Source organism: Neoarius graeffei, chromosome 20 (genome assembly GCF_027579695.1).
Source record: "Neoarius graeffei isolate fNeoGra1 chromosome 20, fNeoGra1.pri, whole genome shotgun sequence".
In the NCBI taxonomy this organism is placed as follows: domain Eukaryota; kingdom Metazoa; phylum Chordata; class Actinopteri; order Siluriformes; family Ariidae; genus Neoarius; species Neoarius graeffei.
Genome location: NC_083588.1, coordinates 60,639,070 through 60,651,301, shown reverse-complemented (window position 1 = coordinate 60,651,301; position 12,232 = coordinate 60,639,070). Strand labels below are relative to the sequence as shown.

Here is a 12,232-nt window from a genome sequence, read left to right as displayed (position 1 = left end):
TATAGCCTGTCGTCCATATTATCATTCAGCATGAACGTTTCTCAAGGAGCTGTTTAACACAAGATGTTTCTCACATGCTTTAGTTTTTCACACTCCTTGTGAGACTCAGACAGCAGATTCCACATGTGTACGTTTAATCGCAGTTTCTTCAGTTGGTTTATCAGGTCAGAATTCTTGGCCTCCAGACGAACAATGGCCGCCTCAGCCTTCTGGAGTTTCTGCGTAGCTTCGGACAGGGAGACCTGAAAAGTACAAAAATGAAATCTTAATGGTTTTATTTATTTCTAAACACATTCAGACACTTTGAAACACTAACTGATCACTCATGAGAATAGTGTAAATTGTATTTGGGGCCAAAATAAAAGCCCCAAAAATGTGAGTAAATACACATACACACTCAGTTCACAATAGCAGCTGTAGTTTCATGTAAAGTTTACCTTCAGTAACTCCTCCTGGTGAATCAGAGTCTCCTTCATTTCGTCGTTCTCTGCCTGGAGGATTCTGCAAGCCTCCTGTTCTCGCTCACACTCCTAAAACACACACATATGGGGCAAAAGTGGTGCAAATTTGAGTGCTTAATGTTCCAATACATGGGCGGCACGGTGGTGTAGTGGCTAGCGCTGTCGCCTCACAGCAAGAAGGTCCGGGTTCGAGCCCCGTGGCCGGCGAGGGCCTTTCTGTGCGGAGTTTGCATGTTGTCCGCGTGGGTTTCCTCCGGGTGCTCCGGTTTCCCCCACAGTCCAAAGACATGCAGGTTAGGTTAACTGGTGACTCTAAATTGAGCGTAGGTGTGAATGTGAGTGTGAATGGTTGTCTGTGTCTATGTGTCAGCCCTGTGATGACCTGGCGACTTGTCCAGGGTGTACCCCGCCTTTCGCCCGTAGTCAGCTGGGATAGGCTCCAGCTTGCCTGCGACCCTGTAGAACAGGATAAAGCGGCTACAGATAATGAGATGAGATGAGATGAGACATCTAGCCTGTCGTCCATGTCACCATGAACATGATCCATTCATCCATTTAGCCGCTTTATCCTGTTCTACAGGGTCGCAGGCAAGCTGGAGCCTATCCCAGCTGACTACGGGCGAAAGGCGGGGTACACCCTGGACAAGTCGCCAGCTCATCACAGGGCTGACACATAGACACAGACAACCATTCACACTCACATTCACACCTACGGTCAATTTAGAGTCACCAGTTAACCTAACCTGCATGTCTTTGGACTGTGGGGGAAACCGGAGCACCCGGAGGAAACCCACGCGGACACGGGGAGAACATGCAAACTCCGCACAGAAAGGCCCTCGCCGGCCACGGGGCTCGAACCCAGGACCTTCTTGCTGTGAGGCGACAGCGCTAACCACTACACCACCGAGCATGAACATGAAAAGTCCTCATATTATTTCTCAAGGAGCTGCTTAACACAAGGGTTTTCTCACATGTTTTAGTTTGTCACACTCCTTCTGAGAATCAGATAGCACAGTCCACAAGTCGTGCATGTTTACTCGCACTGTCTTCAGTTGCTTTCTCAGGTCAACATTCTCGGCCTCCAGATGAACAATGGACGCCTTAGCCTTCTGGTGTTTATGCTCAGCTTCGGCCAGGGAGACCTGAAAAGTACAAAAATGAAAGATTTTTGGTTTTATTTATTTCAGCACACACTGAGACAGTTTTAAACACTGACTGATCACTCATGAGAATAGTCGAGAATGTATTTGGGGCCAAACAAATGCCCAAAAAATGTGATTACACACACACACACAGTGTGGAGTTTGCATGTTCTCCCCGTGTCTGCGTGGGTTTTCTCCGGGTGCTCCAGTTCAAAGGCATGTGGTTAGGTTAACATGGGGCAGCCGTGGCCTGAAGGTTGGGCTGAAGTGCTCTTGAGCAAGGCACCTAACCCTGAACTTCTCCCCGGACGCTGTAGCATAGCTGCCCACTGCTCTGGGTATGTGTGTGTGCTCATTGCCTTCTTGTGTGTGCATGTGTGTGTTCACTGCTTCAGATGGGTTAAAGGCAGCGGAGGAATTTCACTGTGTGTCTAAGTCTGTGCTTGAGTTTACGTGTGACAAATAAAGGCTTCTTGTCTTGTCTCTTGTCTTCTCGACACAAGCGCACACACTTCACAATCGCAGTTCATGAAAAGTAAAGTTTACCTTCAGTAACTCCTCCTGGTGAATCAGAGTCACCTTCATCTCGTCGTTCTCCACCTGGAGGATGCTGTGTGCCACCCGCTCTAGCTCACACTCCTGAAACGCACACACACATGGGGCAAAAGAGGTTTAAACTTGAGTGCTTAATGTTCCAATACGCAGTGGGACACTTTTTGTTCAGTAAAAATAACAGCAACCTGAAAATATAATTCTCATTTTGTTTCAGTACATCTAGCGTGTCATCCATGTCAGCATGCAGCAGGAACATGAAAATTCCTCATATTATTTCTCAAGGAGCCGCGTAACACAAGATTTTTCTCACATGTTTTAGTTTGTCACACTCCTCGTGAGAATCAGATAGCACAGTCCACAAGTCGTGCATGTTTACGCGCACTGTCTTCAGCTGGTTTACCAGGTCAGCATTCTCGGCCTCCAGATGAACAATGGACGCCTTAGCCTTCTGGTGTTTCTGCTCAGCTTTGGCCAGGGAGACCTGAAAAGTACAAAAAGTAAAGATTCTTGGTTTTATTTATTTCAACACACATTGAGACATTTTAAACACTGACTGATCACTCGTGAGAATAGCCTAAAATGTATTTGGGGCCAAAAAATGCCTAAAAAATGTGAGTAACCAAGCGCACGCGTGTACACACACACACACACACACACACACACAGTTCACAATCACACTCGTAGTTTCATAAAAAGTAAAGTTTACCTTCAGTAACTCCTCCTGGTGAATCAGAGTCTCCTTCATCTCCTCGTTCTTCACCTGGAGGATGGTTTGAGCTTCCTGCTCTCGCTCACACTCCTAAAACACACACATATGGGGCAAAAGAGGTTCAAACTCGAGTGCGTAATGTTCCAATCCTCAAAGTGACACTTTTTTCAGTAAAAATAATAGCAACCTATAATCATAATTCTCATTTTATTTAAGTACATCTAGCGTGTCGTCCATGTCATCATGCAGCATCAACATGAAAAGTCCTCATATTATTTCTCAAGGAGCTGCTGAACACAAGATTTTTCTCACATGGGTTAGTTTGTCACACTCCTCGTGAGAATCAGATAGCAGATTCTGCATGTTGTGCAGGTTTTCTCGCAGTGTCTTCAGTTGGTTTCTCAAGTGAGCATTCTCGACCTCCAGATAAACAAGGGACACCTCAGCCGTCTGGTGTCTATGCTCAGCATCCAACATGTAGTGCTGAAAAGTACAAAAAATAAAGCTTATTCATCGATGCAATTATTATGTGCAATTAATATAAGCCCTAAACTATTTTAATGCATACTTATATTTATATCTCATCTCATCTCATTATCTGTAGCCGCTTTATCCTTCTACAGGGTCGCAGGCAAGCTGGAGCCTATCCCAGCTGACTACGGGCGAAAGGCGGGGTACACCCTGGACAAGTCGCCAGGTCATCACAGGGCTGACACATAGACACAGACAACCATTCACACTCACATTCACACCTACGGTCAATTTAGAGTCACCAGTTAACCTAACCTGCATGTCTTTGGACTGTGGGGGAAACCGGAGCACCCGGAGGAAACCCACGCGGACACGGGGAGAACATGCAGACTCCACACAGAAAGGCCCTCGCCGGCCACGGGGCTCGAACCCAGACCTTCTTGCTGTGAGGCGACAGCGCTAACCACTACACCACCGTGCCGCCCATATATATATATATATATATATATATATATATATATATATTTTTTTTTTTCCGAGCCTCTCAATAAGGCAATCTTTCTATACTTTTTCACGGTAGATAATGCAAATAGCCCTCTGTATTTAATCCTTCGTTTGTCTAATTTTTATTTCAGTTTTATTTGTTATCTGTTTGACATTTTCTTGCTACTGTAACACATGAATTTCCCCGATGTGGGATGAATAAAGTGAATCTAATCTAATCTAATCTAATCTAAACACATTCAGACAGTGGCGGCACGGTGGTGTAGTGGTTAGCGCTGCTGCCTTGCAGCAAGAAGGTCCGGGTTCGAGCCCCGTGGCCGGCGAGGGCCTTTCTGTGCGGAGTTTGCATGTTCTCCCCGTGTCCGCGTGGGTTTCCTCCGGGTGCTCCGGTTTCCCCCACAGTCCAAAGACATGCAGGTTAGGTTAACTGGTGACTCTAAATTGACCGAAGGTGTGAATGTGAGTGTGAATGGTTGTCTGTGTCTATGTGTCAGCCCTGTTATGACCTGGCGACTTGTCCAGGGTGTACCCCGCCTTTCACCCGTAGTCAGCTGGGATAGGCTCCAGCTTGCCTGCGACCCTGTAGAACAGGATAAAGCGGCTACAGATAATGAAATGAGATGAGACATTCAGGCAGTTTTAAACACTGACTGATCACTCATGAGGATAGCCTAAAATGTACTTGGGGCAAAAAAAAAAAAGCCTCCAAAATGTGAGTAATCAAGCACACACACACACACACACAAAGTTCACAGTAACAGTTTTAATTACATGAAAAGTAAAGTTTACCAAGAGCAACTTCTCCTGGTGAATCATGGTCTCCTTCATCTCGTCGTTCTCCCCCTGGAGCATGTTTTGAGCTTTCCGCTCTCGCTCACACTCCTAAAACACACACATGGGGCAAAAGAGGTTCAAACTCAAGTGCTTAATGTTCAAATATGCAGTGTGACACTTCTATTTAGGTCAATATTTTTTTTAAATCTCAAATTTATGAACAACTGTTGATTAAAATGTAATTATTTGTTGTTCTTACATAATGCAATTATAAATAAATTGTGAAATTTGATTTTAATAAACATTTTTTCAAAGTTTTTATTTATTAGAATGGACTTTGGAAGATGTCATATGAGCCCCGCCTCGATGTTGGTAAGTGTGTTGTTCCTCCAGAATGGCCATTCCTGATGACAATTTAGCCTTCCAGGACAGGCACTTGTTTGCAATTTAGTACCAGATATCAGGATTTTTGCTGCACGACTTCAGGTCTCACTTGCACACATCCTTAAATTGAAGACGAGGGTGACCCACTGAGTGGGCCTCATGGACAAGTTGACCATACAACAGGTCCTTTGAGATCCTCCCATCTTCCACATGGTGCAGATGACCCAACCAGCATAGATGCCTCTCAGCCAGAATGCTATAGATGCTGGCATTCTCTGCATACTTGAGAACATCTGTGTTGGTAAATTTGTCTGTCCATGATATTCCTAGGATGCGGCGCAGACAACACAGATGAAATGAGTTTAGTCTCTTCTCTTGGCATGCATATGTAGTCCAAGATTCACTACGGTATCGTATTAAGGACACAGGCTTTGTCCACAATGACCTTGGTATTTGATGTTAATTTGCCATTATCCCATATTCTTTAGATGCAACGTAGCTGCAGCTGCCTCAGTGATCCTTTTTTTAATCTCAGTGTCTAGGGACAGGTTTGCAGTTACGGTGGCCCAAAGGTAGATAAACAAGAGCCCACTGATTGGAGTGTTTGACCATCCACAAGCATATGTGGTGGAGATCCAGTGTCCTCCCCAAAGACTTTGGTCTTCTTCAGGCTGATTTTTCAGCCTAACTCCTTACAAACGTTTGAAAATAGATTGAAAAGATGCTGAAGATGGTCTTCAGTATCAGCAACAAGAGCTGCTTCATCAGCAAAGAGACGTTTTTGAATGACCACTTGGCACATTCTGGTCTTCAAGCGAAAGTGAGCAAAATTGAATAAGTTGCCGTCACTACAAGTGTGCAAGTTCACCCTACAAAGGCATAGCGTAGCAGCATTGAAAAGAAGATGCAGAAGAGGGTTGAGGCTACTACACATCCTAGCTTTATGCTGCTGCTAACTGGGAAAAGTTCAGATCAGGCACCGTCGTAAGTGACCGTGCTACACGAGTTCATGTGAAAGGACTTGATTATTTCTAGCAGAGTTGGTGGGTATTCCAGCTTTTGGAGTAGCTTGAACAACCCATTCCTGCTCACCCGACCAAATGCCTTTGTCAAATCAATAAAGGCAACGAGCAGGGGACAGTGTTGTTCACGGGACTTTTCCTGTTGTTGATGTAGTGAAAATATCATATCCACTGTTGACCTCCCTGCTCTGAAGCCACACTGTGATTCCGGGTAAATGTGCAATGCTAAAGTTTGAAGTCTTGGTAGGATGACTTGTGCAAACACATGCCTGACAGTACTTAGGAGCACAATTCCCCTAAAACTGTCACAGTTTTCGCGTTCGCCTTTATTCTTATATAGCGTTATGATGTCTGCATCTTGCATATCCTGGGGGACAGATCTTATCTCCCAGCAGACACAAAGGAGCTTGTGCAGGTGAGGGAGGAGGAGAGACGTCCCAGTTTTAATGATTTCATGGGGATACCATCACTCCCTGGGGCTCTGCCTAATGACAAATGGTCCATAGCCTCACTGAGCTCTTTCAGTGTAGGCTCAGCATTGAGTTCAAATGTAATGAGAAGCTCCAGAACTGAGTTCGGTGCATGTTCTGTAACAGATGGTTCAGTTGAATTGATTTCCAGGAAGTGCTCAACCCATCTTTCTGTTTGATCTTATTTGTGATAATCTCTCCTGATCTAGACTTGAGAAGCACCATTTTGCAAATGGAAGGAGCTGTAGTCCTTTTGATGCCCTCAAACTTTCCACATATGTTTCCCATATTTGATGCTACCTGAATATCTTGGCAGAGTTCCATCCAGTACTTATTAGCACACTGATGAGGGGTGTGATGTACCTCCTTTTTTGCTGAGTTTGGGGACAGAGGATTTTGTTCATGAGTCGCTAGAATGTAGCGGGAGCCCCAAATAACCTGAAAGGAAGCATGACGAATTGGTGTAAGCCAGACGGTGTGGAAAAGGCCATTTTCTCTCGGGATAGAAGAGTCAAGGGGATCTGCCAATATCCCTTTGTCAAATCCAGTATCGAATAAAAGCGAGCAGTGCCTAATCAATCAAGCAACTTATCAATGTGAGGCATTGGGTAAGCGTCAAATTTAGACACCGCGTTGACTTTTCTATAGTCCACACAGAACCGAACCAACCTGTTGGTCTTGGGGACCAGGACCACTGGACTGCTCCAGTCACTGTGGGACCCCTCGATTATTTCCATTTCGTTCGTCCCGAACCACTTGAGTTTGTCCCAAACCACTGCTTTTTTGTGTTCAGGCAAGCAGTGTGGGCAGCTGTGCACCACCACCCCAGGGGCATCTTAGTGTGGTGTTCTATGAGGTGAGTGCAGCTGGGGAGGGGCAAGAACATGTCAGAAATCTCTGCTTACAACCTGGCAACCTCCATGAGTTGGGCCAGTGAGAGGTGGTCTCCACAGGGGACCAGAGTGACTTGCGTGGTTACTTTCATTTTTACCTCCGGCCCCAGTTCTGCCCTCTCCGGAACTATTGACGCCAACATCACAAGGACCCCCTCATTCCAATGTTTTAACAGGTTGAGGTGGTATATTTGTAGCACCCTGCCCCTATCCATTCACCTCACCTCATAGTCGACGTCCCCGATTCGCCGTGTGACCTCAACGGGCCCTTGCCACTTGGCGATCAATTTTGAGCTTGAAGTGGGCAATAATATGGGTACTTTATCTCCTGGTGTGAACCCTCTAAGATGCGCACCCCTGTTGTACAGCCAGGCTTGACATTTTTTTGCCTGCCGTAAATTGTCCTGGGTTAAGTGAATGAGTGTGTGGAGCTTTGCACACAGGTCGAGAATGTACTGAATTTCTTCTTTGTTATTTGAAGGTCCCTCCTCCCACTTTTTCTGCAGCACATTCAAAATGCTGTGAAGCTTATGCCCACATAATAATTCGAATGAGGAGAATCTCGTGGAGGCTTGTGGAACCTCTTGTACTGCGAATAACAGGGGCTCAAGCCATTTATCACAATTATGTGCATCTTCGCTTACAAACTTCTGAATTAAATTCTTCGGCTGAGTACCAAGACCAAAAAGGGGGTGAGACATTTCCTGGGGCTGGCTGGCTACTTTCGCAGGTTCATACCTTACTATTTGGATGTCACCAGCCCGCTGACTGATCTCACTAAAAAGAGAGCACCAGATCCAGTCCAGTGGATGGAGCAGTGCCAACAGGCCTTCACCAAGGTAAAAGCTGCACCGTGTGGGGGGCCACTTTTACACTCCCCTGACTTCTCTCTCCCTTTTATTTTACAGATGGACATGTCAGACAGAGGGCTGGGGGTCGTTTTGTCACGGAAGGTGGAAGGTGAGGAACATCCAGTGCTGTACATCAGTCGCAAGCTCTCGATACGTGAAAGTAAGTACAGCACCATCAAGAAGGAGTGCCTGGCCATCAAGTGGGTGGTCCTCACCCTCTGGTACTACCTGCTGGGGCACCCTTTCACCCTCTGTTCGGACCACGTGCCACTCCAGTGGCTCCGCTGCATGAAGGATACCAATGTGCGGATCACCTGTTGGTATCTCACCCTCCAGCCTTTAAAATTTGAGGTGGTCCACAGGCCAGGGGTGCAGATGGTGGTGGCGGACTTTCTGTCCCATCGGGGGGTAGTCCACTGCAGGCGGGACGGCTCCCCAGCCTTAGTTGGGCGGTGGGGCTATGTGGCAGTGGGGGCGTGGCCAAACATTGGTTTGTGAATGGAGGGCGGGGCCAGGGAAGGTGAGTAGCAAAGTCACTGCACCTGTTCTTGATTAATGGTGTGTGTGTAATAGTTAGCCTCAAACTCCAATGTACAGATATTTCCTATTCTCAATAACTCCCATCATACGGTGCTCATAGTATTTTGAAAAGTACTTGTTAAATCAGAGTCTGATCTGATCTACCTTGCTTTTCATGTCACAATCTCTGCGTGCCTCAGACAGCAGTTCCTCCAGCTCCCTCACTCTGTCCTCCAGCTGAATAAAGGACACCACAATCTTCTCAAGCTTCTTCTCAGCCTCGGTCACAGAATCCTGAAATTCACCATACAAATACTGTTGTCTTTAGGTGATCGCAGCGCTCCTGAACACCAGCATTCAGTCTAAACATCATGTTTATTTGCAGCTCTCTGATTTACCTAAAGGGCCATACAGCCTCCAATATACAATGTATGACACAGAATCCTTGCATTCATCAGACTTCTGTTGAAATTTTAATGCATTGCTTTCCTGTCTCAAGACTGGCTCATGATTGTCTGAAAATATGTGTAGGATATAGACATAATATATATTTCTACACCTTGAGTATCAACTATTTATGATAAGACATAAATGGAATGGGAAATGAAGACCAAAATATCTGAGTATTGTAAGGGCTGAAAGGCACTCTGTGGTAATATTGACCCAGGAACATTTATAAAGGTTCTCTAAAAACTTTCAAAAAACTAAAAGCATTCAGAACACATTTTGCTAGCTGACCTAAAATTATTAACTTGATCATCAAAAAAATTGAACAATAAACAACTTTAATGTTCTGTTGAGTGGCGGGGCTGAGATTCGCCATCTATTTAAAAATGCAGTACAACGTCCCATTACTGTAAAGAAACATTACAGTATGAATGAATGCTGCAAATATTTACCTGCAGTTCTGCTGTTAGTAAGAGACTGTAAATGTACACTGTAGGATTAAAGTCAGGAGCACAACAAACTTACCGTGACCTGGTCCTGAGGAACCTCCTCGGGTTGGACCAGAGCAGGTTCTGTGGCCTGGTCACACACTGGGTCTGATTGAAAAAAAAAAAATCCATCATTCATCATATATTAGCCTATTTATGTTTTGAATCCCAGAAAAGCAGTACTTCCAACTTTTGATACGGGGTGTTGGGAAATCTCGCCAAAACCATAGGGTCTCAAGAGTTTTATTCTTCCGCCAGCATATCATCTTGGAAATTTGTGAAGGCAAAACGGAAACTGAATATTTTCCATAAAATGTGTTGGCAAATAATCCTACGTTATTTTTTTTTTAAATAGTGGGGAGATCCGCTAATAAGACAGAGCATGACTGATTGGAAACACATGTTACTTCCACTGGAAGTCGGCATCATTCGTTCGCACTCATGAGGGCATACTTTATTTCTGTGGCAGAATGTATGTCAAGGATGCTTTTATGACTATGGCGCATATAAATTTGGGCATGGCGTTGGTATTTGAGGGCAGGGCTTAAGTTCTGGAGGGCAGGACATGGCATCCTTGCTAAAATAAACTGGACTACAACACCGCACTCTATGTACATTGTCTTATGTGTAGAGTTTTTTGTATATTGTGGCTTGTCTGTAAATAACTTGCACAGTGTCTGTATATTGTGTACTGTCTATATTGTCAATATTGCAGATTGCATATTTATTATATAGGCACGAGTGTTTTACTGGGAAATGTGCCACTTGTATTTTTCAATACAAACTACATCCGGGACATTGAGCAACATATTTTCAAATATCTTCACTCCTGAGGATATCAATGATGTCACTTCCAATGTTTTCCCGCTGACCAAATGCGTAGCGTCAAAATCGGTGGACCAGTTCAAAATTATTTTTATTAACTTGCATTGTTTTTTCTTTTTTTCTTGTGTGGATGCGTCCATATAATACGGTATAAAGAACATTACAGGGTGGCATGAAGATATGAAGTTTATCTTCTCGTGTTGAAAAATATTTCACTTGTTCACTGCGCTCACTCGTGAAATATGTTCACCACTCGAAGATAAACTTCATGTCTTCACAGCGCCGTGAAATATCCTCTATTTATTTTTTTCGTGGTCCGGTTTCCATCAAATCGTGAGCTCTGATTGGCTTGTGAGCGGTCCAGAATCCTACGATCCGGACCCCGGTTACGGACCTTTGGTGACTCGCTCGTTCACAACAACAACAAACATAGTAGCAATTTTTTGTCAATATTTTTGTCGCCTAGATTAGGGAAGTGATCTAGATCAAGTTTTCTTTTTGGAAAATTCCGAGCTGACGTAGCTTGTCAAACAGGTTTTTGACGAGCTTGTAGCAGGTTTGTTCTAAATATGGTTTCTCTTTCGGGCGCTCTCATTTTCTGTTAGAATTTGGTAAAGAAAAAAATTCAGTATTCAGGTCTCGTTCAGTATTTTCAAGACCTCGGTCACGGTATTTCACGATACGGACCAACCTTAAGCTGGTAAATAATATATTTATCTTGAGTATATTGTACATTACATATACATACTGTATATACATTTTTCTTCTTTTTCTGTATGGCTATAAAGACACCAACTGCTGGAACCAAATTCCTTGTGTGTGTCAATTTTGTCCAAATAAACCTGATTCTGATTCTGATTCTTCAACCCTTTGTGGTTGAAGTGAATGTGATCATGTTGCACTGCATAAGAGTGAAGTTATTTAATATTTTCCTGATAAAAATTCCCCAAAATTATGCAAATTAATTTTTTCCAGTGATTTTTTTAAATTTGTTTATTCAATATTAAAATGTTTGTGCAAATAACATAATAATACATGGATGATACAAGAAAGTGCATGTACTTATTTCCATTGTGGTCCATTATAAAAAAAAATACATGTAACATAGTTCAATAGCACCAATAAAAAAAATAGTTATCAATAGGTAAGTAGAGAGAAATGTATAAAAAGTGGAAAATTACATGAATAAAATACAAAATGACTAGATTCTTGTGTAAGACTTTCAAATAAAGACTTTTTGACTACAAATTTGAACTGAGATTTACTCCAAGCACTTTTGACATTTGATGGTAAACCATTCCATAATAAAATACAAGAATAAAAGAATGATGTTTTACCATGAGAGAGAGAGAGAGAGAGAGAGAGAGAGAGAGAGAGAGAGAGATTTCACTCATCAGTGAAGCTTCTGAGCTCCAGGACTGAACAAATCTACTCAATAATGACTTTTTTAAGGACAGGAGTGAACTTATCACCGCATGGTTACAGCAGGACTGAGAGATGGTTGTACCTTCGAGTGCAGGTGGGCCCTCGGGGTCCGCTGTTGCTTTCTCTCCATCACTTGGTTTCATATAACAGTAAAGGGTGGATGCGGCGGCTGCAGTTCCGGCGGTGTACAGCAGGGGGCGCAGTGGAAGACCCGCGACACGAGCGCAAGCTGCAATCATTAATCCACCCATCCATTTCCAAGACTGTAAATCCATTAACCCTAAAAACAGCG

At 43.9% G+C, this 12,232-nt stretch overlaps 1 protein-coding gene across 1 annotated transcript in view; it reads right to left on the bottom strand.

Moving 5' to 3' along the window:
• The window catches only part of LOC132869081 (myosin-15-like), a 57,386-nt gene extending 45,207 nt beyond the window's left edge, over positions 1-12,179 (bottom strand). Inside the window, exons 1-11 of the mRNA XM_060902435.1 lie at positions 12,023-12,179; positions 9,728-9,798; positions 8,921-9,049; positions 4,632-4,724; positions 3,180-3,350; positions 2,865-2,957; positions 2,469-2,639; positions 2,150-2,242; positions 1,433-1,603; positions 438-530; positions 75-242 (exon numbers count right to left, since the gene is read on the bottom strand). Of these exons, the coding sequence (XP_060758418.1) occupies positions 75-242; positions 438-530; positions 1,433-1,603; positions 2,150-2,242; positions 2,469-2,639; positions 2,865-2,957; positions 3,180-3,350; positions 4,632-4,724; positions 8,921-9,049; positions 9,728-9,798; positions 12,023-12,179 (1,410 nt within the window). The remainder of the gene's footprint in view (positions 1-74; positions 243-437; positions 531-1,432; positions 1,604-2,149; positions 2,243-2,468; positions 2,640-2,864; positions 2,958-3,179; positions 3,351-4,631; positions 4,725-8,920; positions 9,050-9,727; positions 9,799-12,022) is intronic.
• Positions 12,180-12,232: the final 53 nt, after the last annotated feature.